This window comes from Callithrix jacchus, chromosome 8 (genome assembly GCF_049354715.1).
Source record: "Callithrix jacchus isolate 240 chromosome 8, calJac240_pri, whole genome shotgun sequence".
NCBI classification, from domain to species: Eukaryota; Metazoa; Chordata; class Mammalia; order Primates; family Cebidae; genus Callithrix; species Callithrix jacchus.
Genome location: NC_133509.1, coordinates 18722850 through 18749151, shown reverse-complemented (window position 1 = coordinate 18749151; position 26302 = coordinate 18722850). Strand labels below are relative to the sequence as shown.

At 43.9% G+C, this 26302-nt stretch overlaps 1 protein-coding gene across 2 annotated transcripts in view; it reads right to left on the bottom strand.

Annotated features, from left to right (window-relative positions):
* Positions 1-26302, bottom strand: part of THSD4 (thrombospondin type 1 domain containing 4) — a 672648-nt gene that overhangs the window by 53322 nt on the left and 593024 nt on the right. For both annotated transcript variants that reach the window (XM_035259084.3, XM_035259085.3), the window contains 2 exons: positions 5225-5400; positions 2726-2822 (listed from right to left, as the gene is read on the bottom strand). In XM_035259084.3, the coding sequence (XP_035114975.1) occupies positions 2726-2822; positions 5225-5400 (273 nt within the window). The remainder of the gene's footprint in view (positions 1-2725; positions 2823-5224; positions 5401-26302) is intronic.

The following is a 26302-nucleotide window of genomic DNA, read 5'->3' as shown; positions in this document are numbered from 1 at the left end:
AGCCTGGGCAACAGAGTGAGACCCCATTTCAGTTGTAATAATAATAATAAAATAATTAGGGTTTTCTAAGCTTTTTTTTTTTTTTTTTTTAAATTTTGAGACAGAGTCTCGCTCTGTCACCCAGGCTGGAGTGCAAGTGGCTCACTGCAGCCTGTACCTCCCAGGTTCAAGTGCTTCTCATGTCTCAGTCTCTTGAGTACCTGGGATTACAGGTGAGTCATATCTGGCTACTTTGTGTACTTTTAGCAGAGATGAGGTTTTGCCATATTGCCCAGGCTAGTCTCAAACTCCTTGGCTCAAGCAATCTGTCCGCCTTGCCTTCCCAAAGTGCTGGGATCACAGGCATGAGCCACTGCAAGCAGCCTCTCAGCTTTTTCACTAGGACTTTCTTACTTAGTTGGCTGTTATCCTTCATGGTTTAAAATATGACATGCAAATGTGACCGGAAAATCAGGACCAGGCATGCTGCTATAAATGAGAACTGTCCAAGATATTGTTGGACAAAACAATTTTAAAAATCTTTCAGTGCCTTGTCCTGGACACTATGCTGGGATGGACATCTAATTTATTCACTCTCTTCCCATGTCCTCCTTCCTGCCAAAAACCACCTTTTGGGGTTTTTCTTCTATTCTGTAAACTAGGTATGTGTTCAGAGAGGTTGCTGATCTGCCTGAGAGTGCACAGCAAGAAGGTGTGGATCAGGATTCCAACTCAGACTCCACTGATATGGAAGAGGAAGCCTGGTCACAATGTCCCTGCTCACCAACTTTTGACAGGTGACCCTTCCAGGCCTGCCCTGTCCCAGGGAGCTGATCCCAGAACCCCCATGCTATTCACGAGCTGAGACCCATCAGGCCTGACAGAAATCATCATCATCCCGATAGATATCAAATAGTCTGTCTGATTATCCCTATAAACCAGCAAAGGACCCCAGAAATCTTATCCAAACTTGGTTTATCAAACTGTGCCTTGCTTCTGAACATGACATAAAAATTCTCTGTTGCACTGAGTGTGCTGACTTGGAGTTTGGACAACATATCCCCTCCCCATGTGCTGGGGATGCACCCGACTGTTGTCCTCCCCAGTGTGTAGCTGTCAGATAACCTGGTTATCCCATCCAAAGCTCAGAGAAGGATGGATGGGCCAGGTTTGGCATCTGTGCCTTTATTTCCTCCTAGGATACGGATGGGACCAAGTAACCTCTCAGCCACATAACAAGCACAGGTATGGTCAGGCCCTCCTCAGGTCACTGCCCAGGTGTGGGACCTGGACAATTATTAACTTATTTTTTCTAAGCTTCCATTTCCTTACTCTTAAAATAAGGCTAATAACAGTACACCCCTCCAAGTACCTTCCTCTGTCGTGAGAATTCAGCACAGCAGTTTATAAGTCCTTATACACAGCAAGGACTCAGTGCGTGTGAGCTATGATTACCACGAATACTTCTGCAGACCTTCCTATTTTAAGGAAGGTAAAGACTGTCTGCATTTGGGGGGTGGGCTCCATCATCCTCTGCTCTCTCTGCAGACTCAGAGAGCAGTCCCATGCCCAGTGCCAGCTGAGAGAAAGCTGCCTGCTCTGCCTATCAGCAGAGCCCACTGGGAATACTCAACATGGATTGTCAGGTGTGAATTCATTATTCTTGTCTTATAGGTCAAAGTGTTATTAACAGAAACAAAAGGGGACAAAGAGAAAAGGCATATAGTAGACAGATAATGGCTCCCTAAAGATGGCACATCCTCATCCCTGGAATCTGTAAATATGCTACCTTACACAGCAAAAAGGGCCTTTGCATGTGAAACTAAATTTGAGATTTTGAGAAAGGGAATATCCTGGATTACGTGGGTGGGCCCAGTGTACTCTCAAGGGTCCTTATAAAGGAAAGAGAGAGATGGATGAGAGTCAGAGAGGAGATGTGATGAGGCCAGAGCCAGAGAGAGATTTTAAAGTGCCAGCCTGCTGGCTTTGAAGGTGGAGGAAGGCGCCAGGAACCAAGGAAGGCAGGTGGTCCCTAGAAGCTGGAAAAGGCAAGGAAGTGGGTTCTCTCCTAGAGCCTCCAGAGACAGCTAGGCCCTGATGACACCTTCATTTTGCCCCAGGGAAACCTGTTTCAGACTTCTAACCTCCAGAACTCTGAGAGAGTAAATTTGCGTTTGTTTTTCTTAATTTTGAGATAGGATCTCACTCTGTCATACAGGCTAGTGGTACGATCATGGCTCACTGCAGCCCCAACCTCCTCGGGCTCAGATGACTCTCCCACCTCATCCTCCTGAGTAGCTGGGATTGCAGGCACACACCATCGCACCTGGCTAATTTCTGCATTTTTTTTTTGGTAGAGATAGGGCTTTCATCATGTTGCCCAGCCTGGTCTCGAACCCCTGCGCTCAATCGATCCACCTGCCTTGGCCTGCAAAGTACTGGGATTACAGGCATGAGCCCCCTTGCCAGGCTTGGAAGCTAGTAGAAAGCATTTCAAACATTGAACTGGCAGGGCAGACCCAGGATGCTCACGCCATTTTTTAATCGAGTGAATGACAGTCTCATCAGTGAAGGCTCAACTGGTCAAGCCTGCTCCAATGTCAAGGCCCCTTGGCTTTGAAATATGCGTCCCTGGGTTTTCTCTGTGTTGACTGAGAGACAGAGAGTGGATGCACAAGAATTGAGAGAGAGAAGGCTTTACAAGGAGGTGACCTAGAGTGCTCAGCCACAAGACAAGGGATTCTACCTGGTCTCCGGTGGGGCGGCACCTGGGGGCTGATGGCATTGGTCCCCATGATCACGTACTCGTAGTGCACGCCTGGGTTTGGCTGCTGGTGTATCATCTGCCGACAGAAACATCAGAGTTACTGCACTTGGCCCGTACGCACACCCCTTCTCCCGCTGGCTTGGGTTTCAACGGCATTATCAGAACTATTGATAAATGACTGGGATGGTTCACTCTAGTACGAATCTAGTAACATTAGTGAACCTGTGGCAGATTAAAGGAAGTCATTTCCGGATGGCTTTTTGTTATGCACATTTGAAGAATGAAGAACTTAGGCTGAGGAAGTCAGAGGAAAGCTAAGCTAAGAGCCAAGATTTTCTCAACTCCAAATGGGAAGATGGAGCAACGGCAGCGAACCTTTCTGCTGGCTTACAGCCTCCATGCCATGGATTAGATTTTGCTCAGCCCTTTCAACACAGATCAATACTTGTACACTGCAGGAGACCTGTTTTAACAGTAGGTGGCGCGAGAGAGTCATGCCAACAAGCAGCAGACATCCTGGACAGAGCCATCCCGGGATCCTTCAGGTCCCTTCAAAGTTCTCGACCTGGCTGCTGAGGCTGGCTCCAGGTTTATCCCCCTCTCATTCACGGAAAGCCCTAGAAACATAGTGATGGGGTCAGGAAAACAGGCAGAAGGGACCCAAGTCTTGCTGGGTCACATTCTCTTAGGAATGATGACAAAAATAGGACAGCAAGCAGGAATCTACGTAGGGCTGTGAAAGTCAGCAGCTGAACATCATCTGGGCTGAAAACATATTGCATGAGCATGGCCCAACAGAATACATCCTTCCCTATCGGATTTGGAGCAGAGTCCCAGCTGCCCATGGCTTTCCTGATGGGAAGCAGGGTGCTGGGCCAAACCAAGCAGCAGAATGAAAACCCACGGTGTAAATATGAGCTCTACAAGGAGACACGGTCGGTTTTGGTATCTGTCTCTGCTACTTTATAAAGCAGCTCTCCTGTTGACCAGCTGTGTAATCTAGAGCAAGTCCCTTCACCCCGCAGTTACCGATTTCTTCCTTAAAGAAGGAAGAGGTTAGAATCACTTTACTCTCAAAGGTGCTTTCTAGTTAGAAGCATCTCTGAGTCACTCCTGCATGGTGGGTCCTGTGTCTGTTCTTATTTATGCCATGATTTCTTGCCCACTCCCTACTGATGAAATGGGTGTCCGTTTTATAAATCACCCAAAGGCAGGCAGACCTCAGAACTCCTGGGATTCTCCTACCCAGGGACCAGTATCAAACCATTGATGTTGCAGAAACATGGCAGTGGGCACTGAACCCCCAAGGGACACAGTTGTGTGGCCTCAGGTTCTTGCTGTGTAGCCCTCATTCTCTCACTGCCTTTTCACACCATCTTCCTCTTGGTCTGTGGCTATAAATCCTCCCTCCCTCTCTGGTGCCTCTTCTGCTTGAACATTCTGCCAGTGCAAACCTTGTCCCGTTTATGAAATTCCTGTTGGCTTCCTTTCCTAGACCACCCACAGTAGGCCTTTAACAACCTGAGTTTTTACCTCTGATACCATTTGAAATGTATTCAAAGTCAACCGACCAATTGGACAGTCTGAAAAAAAATTCCAAAATTAACTATAACAAGGCGTCCTTTGTAATTTTGAGTCTACCGGGTCCAAGGGGAAAGGCCATAGAACTGTGTGCAGGTAGGGAAGTAATGACAATGCAATTAATAATATTTCCAAAACTGACACAGCAAATGTTAATCATCTCAGCTTTGGGGACAAAAAGAATGTGTATAGTCATGGGTGATCTCATTCTTTTTATCCAAATGTTATTTCAAGTTATTATTTCTTATCACTCTTTATTTCCTGGTCTTTTTGAGAAGACTAGATTCTAGTGGTTTCCTTTGAACCATTTAAAACTCTTGAGCAATTTAATATTTTAGTTTCACATAAAATAAATTAAGGTTTTGGTTTCTATGAAGCAGGGAGCTTCTAATAAACCTCTCTCCTGTGAATCCAAGCTTCATTGATTCATCTGGAGGGCTCTGGAGCTCTCCTTTCTCCATTTGCTCTCAGAGTTTGAACAGGGCTAGGAGCTGCGAGTGATCCTGCCTTCTTTTTGGCTCTTGCTTTCCTTTGCCTTAAAACAAACGCGCCAAATAAGCATTATTAGGAAAGTGCCTGGAGGAGATCAAATGCTCATGAAATAAGGAGCATGTTTTGCCTCTGATTTGGTTCAACAAGTAAAATTGGTTTTACTGGGTCAATAAACTCTGAAGGTCATACGCATCTGGTGGGGGTGAAGGTTTCTATGAGCTAGGCCCATTCAGGGGTAAAGGCGAAGATAAACGCCAAGCATTCAAGGGGTGCCCCCAACGAGTTCTGCTCAAAGGGTTTTTATTGAGTATGGGCAATGATTTGTGGCTTATTTGTTCAGAGTGTGTTTCATAGAAGTGACAAGATTCAAAATCCAAAGGACAGTCCAGAAACATCCAAACTCACATAGACATCCAAGATCTCGTTGGTGGGACCTTCCGCCAAAAAGGACTCTCCGGCAGTGCTCGAAATCTCATTTGGACGCTTGTAGGTGAACATGGTCCCTCCGCCCTCATATTTTCCTGGACGATCAATTGCCCAGTTCCCATTGATGATGGAGCGTCCAGAACGACTTCGCAAGGCTGTTAAGAAAAATGAGACAGTTCTTCGGGTAAGCGCAGGGTGTGCACAAGATACAGAGCTGACTCCCCCAGTCTCTGGCTTCTTCAGTCACCCAGGTTTTTGTTAGGATCCACTATGTGCCAGGCAGTGATCCAGGCCCCAGTACACCGTTAGGTATCTAGATTACATCCTCTTGGGCTGAATCACTTCTTCAACCCACTCTGATCCCTTCTACCCCTGGGACTGAGTATAGAAATGTAGGCGAAAAGGATGTGGAAAATGGGAGGGAAAGGAGAAAGGGGAGGAAGAGAAAAAGGGGGGAAGGGAAACAAATTTATATTATATACCATTATCTAGGTGAGAGGTTGCACATTGGCAGCCCACGAGCTGATTTTGGCCCATAGATGGGTTTAGTTTGGCTTCTGTAGTGTTATTAAAAAAAAAAAATAACTGAGCCCAAATATAAGAATTGAAATATTTCACATAAAAATTTTAGAGTTCTAGCTTCTCTTATAAACCAGCAAAACATGTTAACAATGGCTTCACACTCCCTCATGGCAGCAATCAGCTGGAGCCCAGGAAGGCTGCCCCTCTCAGATGGGCCCTATATGCTCTGAGTTGCCCCAGTCCCTACCCCTCCTGTTGCCCCCGAACACTGAGGCTAAGTCTCAGTTTATTACCCCTTTATTTATGAATATGGGTGATTTATATCATTTTTCATACTTGCATTGTTCTTTTTCTGATCCAATTTTTTCCTTTTCCTTTTTTTTTTTTTTTTGAGACAGGGTCTTGCTCTATTGCCCAGGCTGGAATGCAGTGGTGTAATTCTGGCTCAGTGCAGCCTCAACCTGCTAGGCTCAAGGAATCCTCCTGTCTCAGCCTCCTGAGTAGCTGGGAATGCATACATACATACATATATATATTTTAGAGATGGGGTTTTGCTACGTTGCCCCGGCTGGTCTCAAACTCCGGAGCTCAAGCGATCTGCCTACCTCAGCCTCCCAAAGTGCTGGGATTATAGGTGTTAGTCATTGCACCTGGCCTGGAATTTTTCTTATAATTCTCTCTACTCACATGTTTACTACAAGTGACAAAGCTAGAGACAGGCCAAGAGGGTCACATGATTTTCTCCTGTACCTGGTCAGCTTCATTCATTTCGATGACCTTCCTGATTTCCTGGGCATCTGAGGCTGTGGGCTGTGTTAGATACCCACATACACTGTCACATTTAATCGTCACAACATTGCAGAGCAGATGTTATGATCCCCATCTTTCAGAGTGGCTCAGAGATTCGAGGGAACTTGTTGAGGTTTATGAGGCCCATGGGTATCAGACCTGTGATTTTGAGTCTGTACTCAGGAGAGGGGTAAGAAAGGAGAAGGGAGCAAGGAGCAAGTTGTTGGAGTTAACGGGAGAAGAAAGGGTGGCATCCGGAAGTAGAATTTCTTCAGCTACCCTTGGCACCTGGAAATCCACAAGCCAATGGAGGACTGAGTTTAGAGAAGGTCCTTTTTTTTTTTTTTTGAGACAGTGTTTTGCCCGTGTAGCCCAGGCTGGAGTGCAATGGCATGATCTTGGCTCACTGCAACCTCTGCTTCCCAGGTTAAAGTGATTCTCCTGCATCAGCCTCCCGAGTAGCTGGGATTACAGGCGTGAGCCACTGCGCCCGGCTGAACACCCTGTTTTAAGTGTGAAGTACACAGTGGGCCTGTGATGGCCACCGGCACTTTGCACCTTCAGTTTACAGAATTCCTAAATTTAACTTTGTACAATTTGTTATGGAAAAAGGTACACATATGCAAAAGTAGTGTGAACAGTATAATAAACCCCCGTGTACCCACGGTTCAGCTTCAACAACGATCAGCTCATGGCTTCTCTTGTGTCACAATGCAAATATGTATCTAAACTTTTCAGTAGGTATCACTCGCATAAAATAACTTTTTCTTAGGCGCCCCCCCCCCGCTGCCGTTTTTTTCTTTTAAGCAGCGCCCCTGCAGTGGGCCTTCCCAGAGGTTTGGCCTGCAGAATCAGAAACTGCACAGAGGGGCAGGAGAGGCCCAAACTCCAGCTGGGCTCCCCCTGCAGACTCCACCCAGGCTGGCTGGTGCCATGGCTCCAGGGAGGGCAAAGCTGCAGACCTTCCACAATTGAGTGACAAGATCAATTCCGCTTATTGAGTGGCAGGAAGGGTCAAGGGTGGAAACTGAGGAAGAACAGATTCGGGGCTATTCTTTATGAAGAACCACACTTCTTCAAGAATGGTCCAGTGCCTCACATTTTCTCACCTCCCACTCATTCCTCAACCATCTCCAATCTGCTCCTGCCCCCAGCATTCCACTGAGTAAATTTAAAATTAGTGTCACCAAGATCTCTGTGATGCTAAATCCAATGGGTGCTTCCCAGACCTCCTCTTTCCAGATGTCTCGGCAGCACTTGGCACCATTCCATCCTATTTGAGGCATTCTCCCCCCGCATCTGAGACACCACACTCCCCTCGCTCTCCTCCTGCTCTCAGGCTGCTCATTTCTGTTTTCTTGTCTGTCTCATCTCTCCCTACTTGGCCATTAAATATCAGAATTTCTTAGATTAAGAGTAGACCTGCTTTGGACACTTCATGAGCCATGTCCTAGGACCATGACTTCAACTAGCATATGCCAATGACTTACACATTTATGTTAACAGGCCAAACTTTGCCTCTGGCCTTAGAATTTCACACGTAATTGCCTCCTTGCCAGCTTCAGTCAGATGTGTTGCCTAAGGCTGAACCCAACCCCAGCCTCAGTGTTTCTTATCTCAGTAAATGGTACCACCATCCCTTTAATCAGAAACCCAGGAATACCTCCTCTCTGCCTATTCCCCCAAAACTAACCCATCATCACATCTTATTTAACTCCCTCCGCCTCTCTTCATGTCCACTGCCGTCATCCAGGGCCAGGCCACTATGAGATCTTATCTGGACTCATAAAGTATCTTCTAATTCATCTTCCTGTTTCTCTTCTGTTTAGCTAGAACAGTGTTTTCAGAATGTAGCTTAGATCACCTACGATGGCTTAAAATCCTTCAATAGCTTTCTATTGCCTTAGGCAAAAAAAAAAAAAAAAAAAAAAGAAACCCACAATCCCATTATAGAGGCCTCCTCCCCAGATGCTGCAGCCCAGCCTCATCTTGTGTTACTGTTCTCTCTGTGCTCTGCCCCAGGCCTTCTTTTAGCCCATCTACAACATCATGTTCCCTCCACAGTGCTGTCCCTTCTTCCAGAAATGCTCCTCCCTCAACTCCAAGTCCTATTCATTCTTTTTTTTTTTTAAGACAAGGTTTCACTCCTGTCACCCAGGCTGCAGTGCAGTGGCACAATCATGGCTTACTGCTCACTGTAACCTCCTCCTCCCAGGCTCAAGCGATCCTCCTTCACACAGGTGTGCGCCACCACATTCGGTTAATTTTTGTATGTTTTGCAGAGATGGGGGTTTCACTGTGTTGCCCAGGGTGGGTCTTGAATTCCTAAGCTTGAGCAATCCTCCTGCCTTGGCCTCCCAAAGTGCTGGGATTGCAGGTGTGAGCCACCACGCCTGGCCTTATTCATTCTTCAGATGTCAATTTCTCCAGGGCAGTCTTCTCCTACCCCCAGTCCAGGCCCCTCTCTTCCCTGCTATGCTCTAAGAGATGCAAGAGCCTTTCCCTCAAGGCATTTAATTCAGTTTGTCCATACACTCACGGAGAGAGTTATTTGATCAATGTCTGACCCCTTGTACACTGCAAGCTCCAATTTCATCACCATTACACTTTCAGAGTCTAGTGTAGTGCTCGCCACATAGTAGGAACTGAATGTTTACATGGTAGACAAGGGCAAAGAGCCCAAAAGAAAAGCAAAGAATAATAAATAAGCAATTCACAGAAAACCAAGTACAAGTACCCCATAAGCAAATGAACAGATGCTCTGCCTTATGTATAATTCAAGAAATGAAAATCAAAGCCACAATGGGATCATCCTGACCCTCCAAATTAGCAAACATTAAAAAAAATTCATATTGCAAGTATTGCCAGGTGGATAAGCAAGTGTCCACGGCATTGCTGGTGGGATATAAACAGACTCAATCATGTTGGAGGGCAGTTAGACGGCACTGCTAAAACTTTAAATGCCCACACACTTTGATCCAAGAACTCTACTTCTAGAAAACTACTTGAGAGAGATACTTCTATAAGTTTACAAAAATATTTGTAACAAGATTATCTGCCAATTTTTTTTAAATAGAGAAAAATAACTTCCCTAAATGTCCATCCATAGAACATTGTTTAAGTAACACTGGCCATTCATACAATGCAATACCAAGTGACCCAGAAAAGAATGAGCTAGGTCTGTGTGTGTGGGTATGGAAAGAATTCCATGATATATTTTTGAAGGAAACAAAAATTCAGAAGAGTGCTTTTGGTATAATCCTGTTTATGGATACTTTTAAATAAAGGCATAGATATAAAAAAATATATAAAATGTTTAGAGAAAGATAGTCATAAAACTATTAACATTTGGGGATGGGAACTGGGGTTTATGTTGGGATGGGAGATGAGAAGGGAGAAATTTATTTCCCATTTGATATCTTTTTACTGACACTTATAATTTGTTTTACCATATACATGTATCGCCTTCTATAAAAACGTTTTGAGTCCATATAAAGGACATGGTGCAAGCAGAAATCCTTAAGAAAGATATTTTCTGTTTTTCACAGCTTCTTCATACAGTCCCATTCACAGCACCAAAAATGCAGAATTGAGGTAGGTTCTGGCTACAGTTTTATTGCTCTTAATGAGAATATCATAGAAGAGGTTATTATATGGAAACCACAAAGTCCATTAAAGAACCATGTGAAGGACTGCACAGGAGAAAGCCGCAAGGATCTCCCTATGAGATTAAAAATTGGGACCTTGAATCTTTTTACCATCTATTACTATTACTCACCCATTCTCTCTAAAGGGTTGGGTTAATCTTGAATCATACAATAGCAAAGAAGTTTTAAAATGCCACAACAGATTCTTAGCAAACGTGGTTCTGATTCCACAGGTCCATGCATTGGCTTCTGAAACAGCTCAAAAACTAGCCCCCACCTGGCCCTGCATATCAAATACAGCTGCAGCTACAATTTATTTGCCTGCAAGCAGTTCCAGGGCTAGGAATGGCGTCCAGAACTACCTCACAAAAAGGTGCAGGTGGCTCCTGGCTCTTGCTAGAGGCTGTGTTTGCTGAAGGTCAAGCCTGTTTGAAGGGCAACCTCATAGCTATGCCAATATGAAGATACCTTCACTCTCATTTGACATTTGGGTTTTATTGCCTTGTTTTTTTTGAGACAGGGTCTCACTCTGTCACTCAGGCTGGAGTGCAGCACAATCATAGCTCATTGTAACCTCGAACTCCTGGGCTCAAGGAATCCTCCTGCCTTGGCCTCCCAAAGTGCTGGGATTACAGGCATAAGCCAACCGTGCCTCGCCCCTTATTCCAGTTTTAGTTGCTGGTACTGGGCGAATATTTTTGGCCTAAATTGTGGGTACCAACCATGCCATTCTCCACGATTCATGTAACAAGTGCTTATATATGCAAGCCCTGATTATCATATACTTTAATCCCATAATCTTTTATTTATTTATTTTTGAGACAGGGCCTCACTCTGTCACTCTGGCTGGAGTGCAGTGGTGCGATCTCAGCTCACTTCAGCTTCCACCTCCCGGTTTCAAGTGATTCTCCTGCCTCAGCCCCTCAAGTAGCTGGGATTACAGGTGTGTGCCACCATGCCCAGCTAATTTTTAATGTTTATTTTTAGAGAGACAGGGTTTCACCATGTTGACCAGGCTGGTCTCAAACTCCTGACCTCAAATGATCCATCTGCCTTGGCCTCCCAAAGTGCTGGGATTACAGGTGTGACCCACCATGCTCGTCCATAATCCCATAATCTTAATGCCCATGGTTGATGATGACCCAACCACTTGTACCTACAACCAAATAAAGAAGTCATGTTTCCTTACAGCAGACACACGACTATGATCTAGATATTTGATTCTTCTTTTGAGAAATGAAAGTGAAGTTCCTCCTAGTTTCTGGCTGGGAGAGAGGTTAAAAAAATTAAAAGGAAAAAAAGTTTCTCCTAATAATAAATCCCAAACTTTGTAATTTTTCAGCAGTTCTTGGAAGCTATTCGGGAAGTAGCCGAATAAACTCAAGTGGTCAGACATCACTGGCTACCAGTACAATGCCAGCGGGAGGTCGGAAGCCTGGTTTCTTTGCCATTTCTGGTCTAAAATATGAGCTTCCACAGAATCCCACACATGGGCAGGAACCCAAATGGGTCTCAGAATGTGTTAGCTAATGAGGATACCCTGAAAATGAAATACAACTCTTCATGTACTGCCTTGGAGGGTTCTGTGAATTCTTTCATTTCACTAACCTCCAACTGAAATTCAGCATTTAGTTTTATTATGAATGTAAGTAACAACCATAATAATATGCAGGACTGTGACTCTATCACCGACAGAAATCACACAGATATCCATGGGACATTATAGACGTTACTGATATTTTGAAATATTTAAGAACTCATAACTATTTTGAAATTCTGATATTAGATCCTCTAGGAGGTATCCTATCTTAATGTTAAAGAAGCACATGGCTAGACACAGTGGCTCACGCCTGTAATCCCAACACTTTGGGAAGCCTAGGTGGGTGGGTCCTTTAAGCCCAGGAGTTCAAGACCAGCTGGGCAACATAGGGAGACCTTGTCTCTACCTAAAGTAGAAAAATTAGCCAGGTGGGTGGCACACACCTGTGGTCCCAGCTACTTGGGAGGCTGAGGCAAGAGGATCCCTTGAGCCCAGGGGGTTGAAGCTGCAGTGAGCTGTAATTGCATGACTGCACTCTAGCCTCGGCAACAGAGTGGGGCTCTGTCTCAAAGAAAAAAAAAGCACGTTATTGTATGGTAAATTTGTTTTTTAAAGAATATTCTGATGGCCAAATGCAATGGCTCATGCCTGTAATCCTAGCACTTTGGGAGGCCAAAGCAGGCAGATCATTTGAGACTAGGCTGGGCAACATAGAAAAACCATTTCTACAAAAATTAACAAAATAGCCAAGTGTGGTGGTATCTGCCTACAGTCCCAGCTCCTCGGAAGGCTGAGGTGGGGGGACTGCTTGAGTCCAGGGGGTTGAGGCTGCAGTGAGCTGAGATCTTGCCACTGTATTCCAGCCTGGGAGACAGAGTGAGACCTTGTCTCAAAATATATATTTTGATAATTGCATTTCAACAGAATTGGTTTCCTTTGTACTCTTCTGTATTTATGTTATGAGTTTAAAACACTGTTCTAAGAAGGCACCCATAGACTGCCAAGGAGTCTTGCTTCCACCTGGGTATTTCTGTTTAAGAATTCTAATCTCCAGGCCGGGCGCGGTGGCTCACGCCTATAATCCCAGCACTTTGGGAGGCCGAGGCGGGTGGATCACGAGGTCAAGAGATCGAGACGATCCTGGTCAACAAGGTGAAACCCCGTCTCTACTAAAGATACAAAAATTAGCTGGGCACGGTGGCGCGTGCCTGTAGTCCCAGCTACTCGGGAGGCTGAGGCAGGAGAATTGCTTGAACCCAGGAGGCAGAGGTTGTGGTGAGCCAAGATCGTGCCGTTGCACTCCAGTCTAGGTAACAACAGCGAAACTCCATCTCAAAAAAAAAAAAAAAAAATTATAATCTCCAAAATGTCCTTCTTTCCTTGGGACCAAAATGGTAAACACAGGCGGTAATGCATTAAAATTCTGTTAAAAGAACAGCAAACATCTCTTCTTAGGCAGACCAAGTGTAGTTTGATGTCCAAGTTATGGTTTCTGTTAAACAAATATATGTACACATCGCACAGCAATTTTTTTTTTCAGTGAGATTCACTTTGGCATTTTGAGTTTGGATAGACTCAAATCTGTGTGAGTTTCTAAAACATGATGTAACACATTTGGACTGAAAATCAGAGGATCACAGAAAGAAGGCTGGCTTTCTCTTTGGCACCATAATCACAGGTTGTAAGGGGTTTGAGTGAAGGGGAATGCCAAGGTTTTGTTCTTATTTCATTGCTAAATTATAGCAAAGTGTGGCTAATTCCCATTCTTTAAAACATTAGAAGATTTGATTTATTCTGAATCCAAATTTCCTTTGAATACTTACTAACTTTAAAGTAAGTTTGTGTGGTTTAACTTTAAAGAAAGTTTATGTGTATTTAAGCCTCAAATAATGTTGTATGAAATTGATCCCACCTATGGTGTAAATATAAGAAGAAAATAAACTGGTCAAAAAAGTATTGGGGGTTGTAAAGGTACAGCCAGTGACTTTGGGAGTTCAGTCCATGGAGCAGTCAGACACACGCCAATACAACATGACCAGAGAGGCTGGTAAAATTTCCACGAGATGCAGAGGCTCTCAGAGAGGGGGTGGCATTTGAGCAGGGATTTGCAGGGAGAGGAGTGGGTCACACCAGATAGGGGATGAGGGAAGGGCACTGGGGGCGTTGAATGGCATGGACAAAGGCAGGAAGGGGCATGACCTTTGAAGGATGGAGAAGGGAAGTTGAGGGGTGCTGGGAGCGTGTGTAGATGGGAGCCCCCGGAGATGAAGTCAGATGGGAAGACATTGGGACAACTGTGAGGGCTGATTGTGGGCACCGGGAAGCCTAAAAGATTTTGGATCAGGATATGACATCTGAGATCCAGCGTTAGGAGCCTACATTGGCAGCTGAATAGGAAGATGGGTAGCATGTGATGCCCAAAGTTCATTCACACCATACACAGTTCTCATGTACTTACCATGCCTTACCCAGCCCGTGGACAGCCCTGCAACTGTGGCCACCTCAGGCCATGCTCCCCTCCTTAGGCTGAGCTGTCCACTTGCCCAGAGCAGGGAAGGACTATGTCTGCCCTTTAGAAGGAATTCCAGGAGGCTACATTTGCCAATGGGTCTCATAATAGCCCAATTTATCTAGAAGAGAAACGTGATATCTTTCTCATTCCAAAGTAGTTGCTTCATAATCCCCTCCTCTAAAAACAAGAAATTGTTCTCCCATGACTCAGACTGTAGTTTTCACAATCTCTTTTCTTTTTTGAGACATGGTCTTGCTCTGTCCCCTAGGTTGGCATGCAGTGGCATGATCACGGCTCACTGCAGCCTCAACTTCCCAGGCTCAAGCAATTCTCCCACCTTAGCCTTCCAAGTAGCTGGGACTACAGGTGTGTACCACTATGCCCAGTTAATCTTTTATTTTTTCTAGAAACAGGGTCTCTCTCTGTTACCCTGGCTGGTCTCGAACTCCTGGGCTCAAGTGATTCTCCTGCCTTGGCCTCCCAAAATGCTGGGTTCATAGGCATAAGTCATTGTGCCCAGCCTGCTGTAATTTTTTCCACAGGGCAGGAGGCTTGTCTCATTTAGTACCTTACAGACACTCGACAGATGTTGCCCAGTCATGCTGGCAGCCCCTCTCATCTGGGAGGTCTTGTTCAAGGCCTAGTCACTTAATGGCCCCATCACTGCTCCTCTGTCTCCTGTGCTGCTAGCTCCTGCTTCTAACTCTCATCCCTAATCTTAGTGTCTATGCTCTGTTTGTTGATGGTTAATCAATTGCTTTTGTGATTTTTTTTGGAGGGGCTATCCTAAATGCTGTATTTAAGTTTCTCAAGATTTTTTTTTTTAACCTCATGAGCAGAAAGGTGAATTAATCAGACTCTTCAGCCTGCGGCACTTCTGCTGCCCAAAGTCCACCCCTCTTGTCTTATTTTATTTTTCCCTTTATGCCAGATTCCACCACCAGTCCCTGCCTATCCCAACCTGCACCTAGGCTAATGTGACATGTAATTTACATAAATGTTACCGGGTTTTCCCTTTGCTTTTCATACTGTCTTTGTTGCTGTGATGTCCAACTGGATAATTGCTTTCTAACTGCCAAATAGAACTCCATGACATTCACCAACCTCAGTTTACTTATCCAATCCCCTAGGCCTCTGGAGTCTGGTTTTAAATTTCCTTGTTATGGTCCACAGTGTCAGCCAAGAGCTGGTATTTGGTGATGACTCATTGGGTATTTGCTACAAAACACCAGAAGCCAAGAAGGCCCATTTTCGAAAACAGAACTCCATCAACAGCAAGAGGAAAAGTATCTTATCAGGGCTCATATATGCATGCAAAAGGCGGCAACATGTGCCCCAGAATGCATCTTCCTCCTGTCACAGACAGGGATAACTGGAGCTGTCAAAAAATAAGGTATCAGAGGTGGGGTTAGAATTCAGCTGTTACGCCTCCCGGTCATCTGGTCAGGTCTGGCCCAGAAATTTCCATGGAGAAATATGTGTAGTGACCTCATGGAGTTGAATATTAGGATTCTACATGAGAAGCGTCCAGGATTCTATGTGAATGATCGGAACACATGAGAAAAGAAGCATCCTGCATATACTGCAAACGGGGAAGCCCCAAGAAGTGAGACCTGCTTGATTTGAGGGAGGAAGGCCCTGGAAGTTGGGTGGGGCGGTGATATTGTGCAGTCAAATGTGCACTGTGGCTGGGCAGGGTAACAGTCCACTGGCTGGCCTGGCATCACCCCATAAGTACAGTCGGCTATGACCCAAAGCACTGGTTATTAGCCTACCAAAAAACCACACACAGACAGACACACATTCACACGCTCTATAGAACAGGAGAGTGCTCTATGAACAAAAAGAATTAAATCAATACTAGAGTGCAATTATAGCACAGTACTACAGTGCAGTCCTATAGCATGACTATGTGGCAGGGTGGATTTACTTCTTTCATTCATGTGGTAAATGCATGGCCAAACTTATCCTATACTGGGTTGAATAGCGTCCTCCCAAAATTCGCATCCACCCAGAACCTGTGAACGTGACCTTATTTAGAAATAGGATCTTTGAAGATGTTATGTAGGTGAGCTCATGCTGCATTAGGGTGGGCCCTAAATCCAGTAGGACTGGTGTCCTTAGAAAAGAAGGCAATTTGGACAGGCAGACCCAGAGACACACACAGGGAGAACGCCATGTGACAAAGAAGGCTGGGACTGGAGTTAGGCAGCCACAAGTCAAGGAAGGCCAAGGGAGCAAGCAGTGGAAGCTGAAAGAGGGGCACAAAACAGATTCTCACTCTAAGCCTCGAAAAAAACCACTCCTGCTGACACCTTGATTTCAGAATTCTGGTCTCCAGAACTGTGAGAGAATGAATTTCTATAGTTTCAATCCACCCGGTTTGTGGTATCTTGTTAAGGCAGCCACAGGTAACTAATACACATCCCCATTATCTAATTGATGTGTCTGTTCAGGGTTGGAATGTTTGGAGGCTGTGGAGTGGTGGGTGTTTTGATTGGCTTGCAACAGACTAAAGCACCAATATTTGAAGCCAGTGTTAAAAAGACCTATCCTAAATAGAGGCCAAAACAAAAAACAAAAAACAAACCCAGGGCCTAATTCCAAATTCTAAGCCCCAAATCTGTGACTAAATTGCGATAACATTGGTGAATAAGTGGAAAGGTTGATCTCGATGTCATGAGACAGTTGATGTTTTTTATATGCTTATTGGCTGTGTGCATATCTTCTTTTTAGAAGTGTCTGTTCATGTCCTTTGCCCATTTTTGAATGGGGTTGTATGGTTTTTGCTTGGTGATTTGTTTACATTCCTTATAGATGGTGATATTAGACCTTTGTCAGATGCATAGTTTGCAAATATTTTCTCCCATTCTGTAGGCTGTTTACTCTGTTTCTTTTTCTGTACAGAAGCTCTTTAATTAGGTCCCACTTGTCTATTTTAAAAACATTATTTTTAGATGAAATAAACAGAGACCAACCAGAATGCAGGATCAAATTTGTAAGATAAATCACAGGACTTCAAGAAAATTTAGTCTTGTGGTAGAGGAAACTTGGGCTAACTCCTTACTTCCAGGTATTACCTTTCTTAGGGCTTCATGGGAAAGCTAAGTGGCACTGGTGGAGTGCGTTTTTCTCTATCCACCCTGAGAATCTGAAAACAGCACTTCCATCTATCTTCTGCTATCCTTCTTTATAATTTAATTTTACTTAAAAACTTTCTTTAAAAATGTAAAATGTTGGCTGTGCACAGTGGCTCACGTCTGTAATCCCAGCACTTCGGGAGGTTGAGGTGGGTGGATCACGAGGTCAGGAGTTCAAGACTAGCCTGGTCAAAACGGTGAAACTCCGTCTCTACTAAAAATATAAAAATTAGCCAGGCATGGTGGTGGTGGGCACCTGTAATCCCAGCTACTTGGGGGGCTGAGGCAGAGAATTGCTTGAACCCGGGAGGTGGAGGTTGCAGTAAGCTGAGATTGTGCCACTGCACTCCAGGCTGGGCAACAGAGTGAGACTCCATCAAAAAAAAAAAAAAAAAAAAAAAAGTAAACTGTCAAATATACTAAAAGTAAGCAAAGCAGTATAATAAATTCTCAGGTACCCATCATGAAACTTCATGAATTATCAGCATTCAGCCATTCTTGTTTCATCTATAACCTACACCTCTGTAATTGCGTCCCGATTTTTTCACTTGCAACACTTCTCTCAGGGGCAATAGTTTTCTTCTTTCCCCAGGAAGTACTCTCTCAATTAAGACCTCAAGAATAAAGATTTTTTTTTTTTGCTTGTCTGGTTTAATTCCATTTCCAAACTGGGTTAAATAGTGCAAAGTGGAGCTCAGAATGGAATTAACCTCCCTTGCAGAGTGTTGCTGTGGTATTGAGCACCAGGGGACAGTAGGGTCCAGGAGACAGTAAGATTGTATAAGCCAGACTATGTCTCTTTTTCAGAACCCCAAGGGGCAACAGCTGCTGAAAGAATCAGCATCAGCAACATCGATGTGGGCAGAGGGCCATGTAGGCACAGTGACCTCCATACCGCAGCCGCTGGGGCCCTGCAGAGATGCTAGAAGCTCATCAGGAAAACAGCAGGAAGGACCAAGGCAGTTCCTGAGGGCAGTTCCCAAGGGCAAGAGGGTGGCCACACGGCCCTGGAACAGGAGGAATTTAATGCTTGGCAAGGACACCATGGTAGCTATCCTGCTCAATGGGAGGGACCAGAGTATATAAGGTTCTAACATTACAATGATGGCATCTTGAATTAAGATGATTCCAGTCACTGTTTTCTGCTATCGCCCAAGCCTTTTAAACTAAACTTTCCAAGTTACCTTGGCTTGAGAAGCCTGGGCTGCTTCATTATTGATCATAATATTAACAATTATCATAGCATTATGTTGATTCAACAGTTAATTCAACTCTTATAGATGTAAACTTGATGTTTTAAAATTTATTAGTTTCACCTCCTTGAAAAATTCCCCTTCCCCAACCTTTCACCCCTAATTTGTTCTCTATACCTATGGGTTTGCCTTTTCCAGAATGTCATGATAAATGGAAGCACAGAGTATGTGGTCTTTTGAGTCTGGCTTCCTACACTTAGCATAATGCATTTGAGATTAATCCATGTTGTGTGTATCCATGGTTTATTCTTTTTATTGCTGGAGTAGTCTTCCATTTCATGGTTGTTCCCCAGGTCATCCATTCCCGAGTTGAGGAATAGTTGGGTTGTACCAGCATAAAGGGCTGTGAATAGAGGCTTATAAATTTTATTGATATTTTCAAAGGACAAGTACTTTTTTTCTTATTTTTTTCTATTGTTTTCCTGTATTAAATTTCACTGATTTCTGTTCTTATCTTTATTATTTCCTCCTTTCTGCAATTCTCCCTTCTGCAAAGCAAAATCCAAATAAATATGATTTGGGATTAACTTGCTCTTCTTTTCCTAGTTTCTCAAGGTTGAACGTCATATTATTGATCTGCGCTCTTTCCTCTTTTCCAGTATAAGCGTTGAATGCCATAAACTTCCACAAAGCACTGCTTTAGCTGCATCCCACACATTCTGACATGTTGTATTTTCACTTTCAGCAGAAAATATTTTCTAAGTTCATGTGAGAATTCCTTTCCAATTCAGTGATTGTTTAGAAGTCTGTTGTTTCATTTCCATGTTTTTAAAAAAATATTTGGGAAATTTCTAGATTTTCTGCTGTCACTGATTTCCAGTTAAATTCCATTGTGATGGGGAAAAGCCAGGTTTATATTATAGCTATATTGAAAATTTTAAAAGTCTGTTTTATGGCACAGAATATAGTTTATTTTGGTGACTGTTGCATGTACACTTGAAAAGAATATGTGTTCTGCTGCTGTTGGTTGGGGTGTTGTATAAATGTCAATTAGGTCAAGTATTGTACTTGTTCTATCGGTTATTCTAAGAGGAAGACTAAAGTCTCCAAGCATCACTGGGGATTTGTCTCTTTCTCCTTTCAATGCTATCACCAGTTTTGCCTCATGTGTTTTAGTGTTTCCCTGTTTAGATGCATACACATTTATGGCTGTTATGGTTTCTTGGTTAATTTCCCCTTTATTATCATGTAATTTCTCTCTTCATTTTTGGTAATTTTTCCTTGTTTTAAATTCTACTTTGTGTAATGTTAATGTAGCCATTCTTGTTTTTCTTTGATTAGTATCTCCCCGATATAACTTTTTAAACATTTGTTTCCTTTAAATCTATTTATATATGTCATTACATTTAATGTGGATTTAATATAGACAGCATATCATTGGGTCTTTCTTTTTCAATCTAATCTGACCATCTGCATTTACAATGAGTAGTGATTAGATTGCACTCGACTATTTTATTACTCTTCTGTCACCTTTTTAACTTCTCTGCTCTTTTTCCTTTCCTTTTTGTATTTGCATAATTTTTAGTTATGCAAAAAGGCATGTTGGTCATGTCTCTTTGTACTATTTTTTAGTTGCTGTCTAGGGATTAAAATATATAAACCTAATTTGTCACAGTCTACTTTGAGTTAATAGTTACCATTCCAAACAAAATGTAGAAATTTTAAAGCAACAATGGGAAAAGCTCTGCATGTGTGTAGGCTAGGAATATAGGGGAATTTTCTATACCTTCCATTTTTCTGCGAACCTAAAACTGATGTAAAAAATAAAGTCTATTAAAAAAAAGTCTGAAACCAAAAGCAAAACAAATGCAAAATAAAGGTCCCTTTACCCTCCTTATTTATATTTGCCATGTGTATTTCACCTATATATATTGAAATTCTCACAATGTTACATATTTTTTGCTTTCAATAATCATGCATATTTTATAGAACTTAAGAGGATATGACTTTGGCTTTTTCTTTTAACCTCACAAGAATCTTGGTAACTACGTAAGCAGATATAAGGAATTCTATTTTAAAGACAAGGAAACTAAGATACTTGTCTGCTATCGCACAGCTGGTTAAGAGCTGAACCAGGATTCAAACCTGTATGTCCTCACTTCCTATTTCTTTCCCCTGTACCAGGCTCCATTTTGTTCCTCATTTGTGAGTCATGGATTTGACACAGAACTAGAGTCTGTGTGGCACAGAACGTTCCATAAAATTGTAAAAATATATTGGCAATGAGAATACCTAGGTTCAAGACCTACTCTGCTAACTGCAGGTCATAAGAGCTCAATCCAGCTTAACACTCGTAAATGCAGAGCTTGGGAACTTTCACAAATAATAATAAGGTATTCTTCCCCTTGAAGATACGATAGGAGCCAGATGAAGTGCGTCTTAATGTCCTCTATGTGGCACCAAGATAATAAGCCAAAATTGACCTGGGTCTAGTTTCTAAGGCACTGGATCAACCACATTCTGGCTGATGCTGTTCATGTTCACAACTAATAAACAGATTACGTCCATGAGCATTTATCTTGGCTCTCTTCCATTTGGGATTTGCTACTTCTATTCATCAAAATAATCAAGATTCCAACTACACATGGCTGAGTACGAAAATCATTTCTGTGGAAATCCTATTTCCCTTCCCTTAAATTGGTGGTTTTAAAAACTGTGTTCCTTGGAGTCCAAGAGGTTTTCATTAAGTTTCCATATTTCTACAAAGTGTCCTCAGAGGTCATCCTGGAACACAGGGTGGAATGGAATGGAGGGGGCATCTCCCTGTTGCTTTGTTTTAAATATTTTACATTATTTGAACAAATAGCTCCTCGGAATTAAATACATTTGAAAACTTCCACCTTAGAGCATTGACTCAGCCCCCCAGGATGGGAAAGGGTTTGAAGTTTATCTATCTTCGTCTACCTCTCCATGGAAGGCTTGAATTCATCATTACCAAGTGACATCCTACCTGGATCTGAGCAGCTTCAGTGGCAAGGGATTCCCCACGCCCGTAGCAGCTTATCCCATCTTGACTTGTCCTGATGCTTTTACTCGTGAGCATCACTGCTTCTCAATCTTGGCTGCCCATGGCAAGCACCTGAAAAGTGTTTTTTGTTTTTTTTTTAACTGATGCCTGGGCCTCACCTCCAGAGATTCTGATTGAATGGGTTTGGGTACAGCCTGGGTAATGGGAGATTTGGAAGTTTCCTGGTGATTCTGATTTGTAGCAAAGTTTGGGAACCGTTGCCTTAGATAAGATCTCCACCTGGCATGTGTCTACCCAATGCTCTTACTCTTCCCCTGGAAAGCAGGGATAACAAGTCAAATCCATCTTCCACATTAAGAACCTTAAGAAAATCTGGAGATTCGCTTTCTTCCCAGCATTTCCAATTAAAGTCCAGTGTTTCCTAGACGCCTCCTCCTGCCACATGTGATCTGGCTGATCTATGCATGTACAGACCAGCAAGGAACCCCCCTGGAATATAATAGCTAGGATGGGTCTGATCACAGCACAGGAGAGCAGAACTGTGACGCCCCTTCTTCTCCACAGTCCACCTCGATTGCTGCAACTCAGCTTTCCATGGAGCCCCACCTACATGATAAAAACACGTTGATTTTTTCACACAGGTGCTGCTGCTAAACTCTTTTTTCCCTCATCTTGCATTTGGTCACTAATTACTGGCTGAGGCCTAACGACAACCAGAAAACCAAATCAGCAGAGCCCCTAGGCAATTCACTCTTACATCCTGTAGCATTTTACAGTTTGCAGAGTAAATTCACACACCTTATTTTAATTACTCCTCCCCGCAGCTGTGCTTATTCCAATCCTGTCTTTCCAGGTGAGAAAGCTAGTTTTGGAGCAAAGAACAGGCGTGCCCCTAAACCACACGGTTGGTGAGTAGCAGAGCAGTGGATGTAATCCATTTTGCGATCTGTACACCACGCTACCCTACCTCCCACGTAACTGCACAGTCCACGGCAGGCCAGGGACGGGACCTCACAGCAGGGAAACCTCGGCTTAGCGCTGCTGTTTCATGTGGCAGAGTTCCAGGGCCACCCACACTCTGCACACTTGTGTGCAGCACCATAACCGCAGGACGGGGGTCTTTGCCACAGTGCTGGGAAAACAGGCCAGGTTTCAGGGCAACACTATTTGCCCCTCACTTTAAATGCTGACAGAAATTAGGTGGTGACTTAAAAACTTCCTTGGAGAAAGACTGCCATATGCATGGCTCAGTCAAAAACAATAAAACAAAACCAAAAACCAAAAAACACACCAGGTCAGAATGGCAATCCGTTTGGCTAAAATTCCTAACCCAGCTCGAGATGAATTCCTTGCTGCATATACGTGTGATGCCTTATTCTCCTTTTGGTTCCTGACATGTCTTTACCCTAGGACCGAACAAAAATCTAACAGCCGACACTTAAACAATATACCCTTTCAGTTAGTTTCTATATAGTTTGGTTTTCTGGCTGCAGTTTGGTATATTCTCAGGGCTCTCTCATTCAAACTCTCATTACTGACCCTACTACAGGTCGTCTTCTTCACTTATTCCATTGATTAAAGACAAGGCTGATAGCCCTTGGCCAGGCACTGGGCGTGGTATGTCCCAGGTGCAGGCAATAAGGAGGTAAGTCATCTGCGGAGGATTGAAAAACAGTCATAAACTGTCTAGAAGTGGCGCTTTTTATGATCATCGTGTCACTCTCCCCTGCTGGATTAGAGCACTGCCACTGTCCCTCGTCCCTAGCCTTGGCAGGTCACTGATCCCTTTCAATCACAGACGGCAGTGTCAGTCTGCTAAGGCCTGGGGTCTGTTTCTGTCCTGTGTCTAGTGAGTTGGGCAGGAGAGGAGGCACATGTAACTAGGCTCAGCAGGACTTCCCCAAAACTTCCCGGACGGTACAGATGGAAGGGAACTCAGTTAACTCTGCTAAAAAGGATACAGTCCTAAAAGACAGTGCAGCTTCTATGGCAGAACCAAAAGCCAGAACAAACTGGATTTTAAGAGGCTCCAAGAATATATTCCTGCACAACACAGTGGTTATTCCCAAGCCCTGGAAAGCATCGGGCTGGAAAAAGAGGGCATGAAATTGTTTTTGTCTGAAAGGCATTTGTTTGGGGAAAGGATGCTTTCTCCAAGCAAAATGTTAGCTTGCTTGGTTAGAAGTTAACTATAATATTCATTACTTAAAGCCAGCCTGGAATTTTGGCTTGAATTCTTAGGAGCCTGTGATTCAGAAAGGAAATGACCTATTCAACCCCAGGCCAATCAACTAAATGTTAACCTGATAACTGCTTGTTCAAAAGGGCCCGAGAGAGAAGAAATAAATCCCCGAGGGAGGAAAAAAACAAAACTGTGGTTTAAATCCAGGAACATTATCGTGGAGATATCAGAATGTTATGGAGATTGGAGCTAAACGAGGAAATGACTTAAAAGAATACAGTGGTCAGTTGCCTTGGTTCCCAAATTAATAATGTCTTTGTTCTTTTGATATCTCCGAAACTCACATGTTGGTTTAATTAAAATATTTGGGTCCTAATGTGCAGTGCAAGCAGGGAAATCATACATTTGGTATGTGGCTTTAATGGACTATAGCTTATTCTAATCTGTCTTCAAAAGCAAACTTTATCCTTGTTGGTCATCTCTATCAGCTCTGTCTTCTGCCTGGGTACTACTGGCCAACTTGTGTGGGCCTCTGGACATCATGGCTGTTTAGCTGTCCCATCCTTGATGCCTATTTGAACCTTAACTTTGGGTTTCTCCCAAGGCTGGAGTGTCAGCTTATGGTTTTTGTGCCATGTGAGATTGACCTGGTTGCTGGGCCTTCTGAGTTCTGCTCTGTTTCACCCTCCAGACCCACCCTCCCACCCCAGCTCACAGACCTGAACTCCCAACTGTCAATAGGCCATGCCCTTGACCTTAACCCATCCTGCCGCCTTCAGGATTATCCTCCATCAAGCATCCCTTCTCCCTCCTATCTCTTATCTCCCACTCTGCCAACTCCTCTCCATCCTTCAGGAAACATATTCCAATTATCTTAGCCTTAAAAAGGAAAAGACAAGTCACAACTTGCCTCAGTCCTGGCACCCCTTAATCCTCCTCCTCCTCTTCACTGTCAAACTTCGTAGATAACATTCACTCTGGCTGCCTCGCACCTGCAAAGGTCATGTGAGACACTGTGGCTGCTAGATCCAGCTGTCTCTTTTCTTGGATGTCATGTTGTTTGCAAGTTAACCCTTTTTACTAGAATGTAGACTGCTTCTCCCCAAATCTCTCATCCTCACTTGCAGGGCATTGCGTCCTCCAGCTTCTGTCCACCTCAGACCCAGCTCCCGGTTCTCCTCTCTGAAGGGAGCTGGTGCTACACACTCTTTAGAAGGTGGCTATGCTCAACCCTGCCTACCAACAGTTACCTTCTCTGGTCAATTTCTATTTTTTCTCTCCATTCTATCCCTTGGAAAATCCCAAATATCCACAACTTATATCTTTTGTCCTGAGCTCCAGCATCAGGTTTCCCCAGCCTGCTAGAGATTTCCCCTCTACGCTTCACAAACGCCTCCAGTTCAACACGTCCCAAACCAAATCCTGTTCACTGGCTCAGGTGTCCTCCTGGTCAACAGGCTGGAGATCTGTGGGTTTCCCTGGCTCTTCTTTTACCCGTAGCATCGAATCAACTACAAAAACCTATTTTCCAAGCAAGCTGCAGCCTCATTCCACCATATGCAGTCAAAACTTCCCACACTCCAGGTCTGTGCCCACACTGTCTTCTGTCTGGAAGGCCAGCTCCAGCTGAGGAGAGTACTGAAGAGACAAAAGCTCCATTTCAAGACCTGCCACTTACTAGCTTGGACCTCTGTTTCCTCACAGGCAAAAAAAGGGGCTAGATAATCTCTGAGGCTTTGTGATTCCCTGGATGCAATTCCTCACCATGTCTGCATGCCCCCAAACCTACGTACCCTTCAAGATTCATGATACTTGCCTTCTCCTCTCAAAGTATCCTCTGCCTCTCTCCCCGCTCTGGATTCCTGTCACACTTTCTATATTTCTTTCAGGGAGTTTAATCACTGATTACTTATCTCCCGCATTAGATGAACTGCCACAGACTCTTGGAGGGAAGAGTTCATGTCTTGCACTTTTTCTTCTTCTTTAGATTCTCCTTGTATGTAGTAGGTGACCATGATGTAGTCATTGAATGAATGAATGACCGCAGAATCCTCCCCATTGATGAAAAAGCTGCAGGAGCTTCTCATTTCCTCCTGGCTGCTTCCCTGACACAGGGCTGGAATAGCTTGTCTAATCCAAGCAGCAGAATAAGGGGTGGTCCAGCTCGGCAGCTGCTGAGGGTATTGGTATACAGAGGCTCCAAAATACCTCCAGGACAGCAACATCTCACCAGATGTCCAAGGAGATGATGGAATCCTGTGCATGTTGGTTGCCATGCACAGGACAAGAATATCCTGGATAAGCTTCTCAGGGCTGGAGGAGACACCTCTCTCTCACTTCATTAACAATAGAAGTCAGTCCAATGCTGTTGGAGGAATGTGGGTCTGGTTATCTGTGGGGTTTTAGTTTTGCTAGTTGTGCTGTGCAAACTGGGTACTGGTCTTCCTTTCTGCACATAGGGCTCAGCCTGTCCTCAAAACGAAAGTTCAGTAAGTATTTCAAGA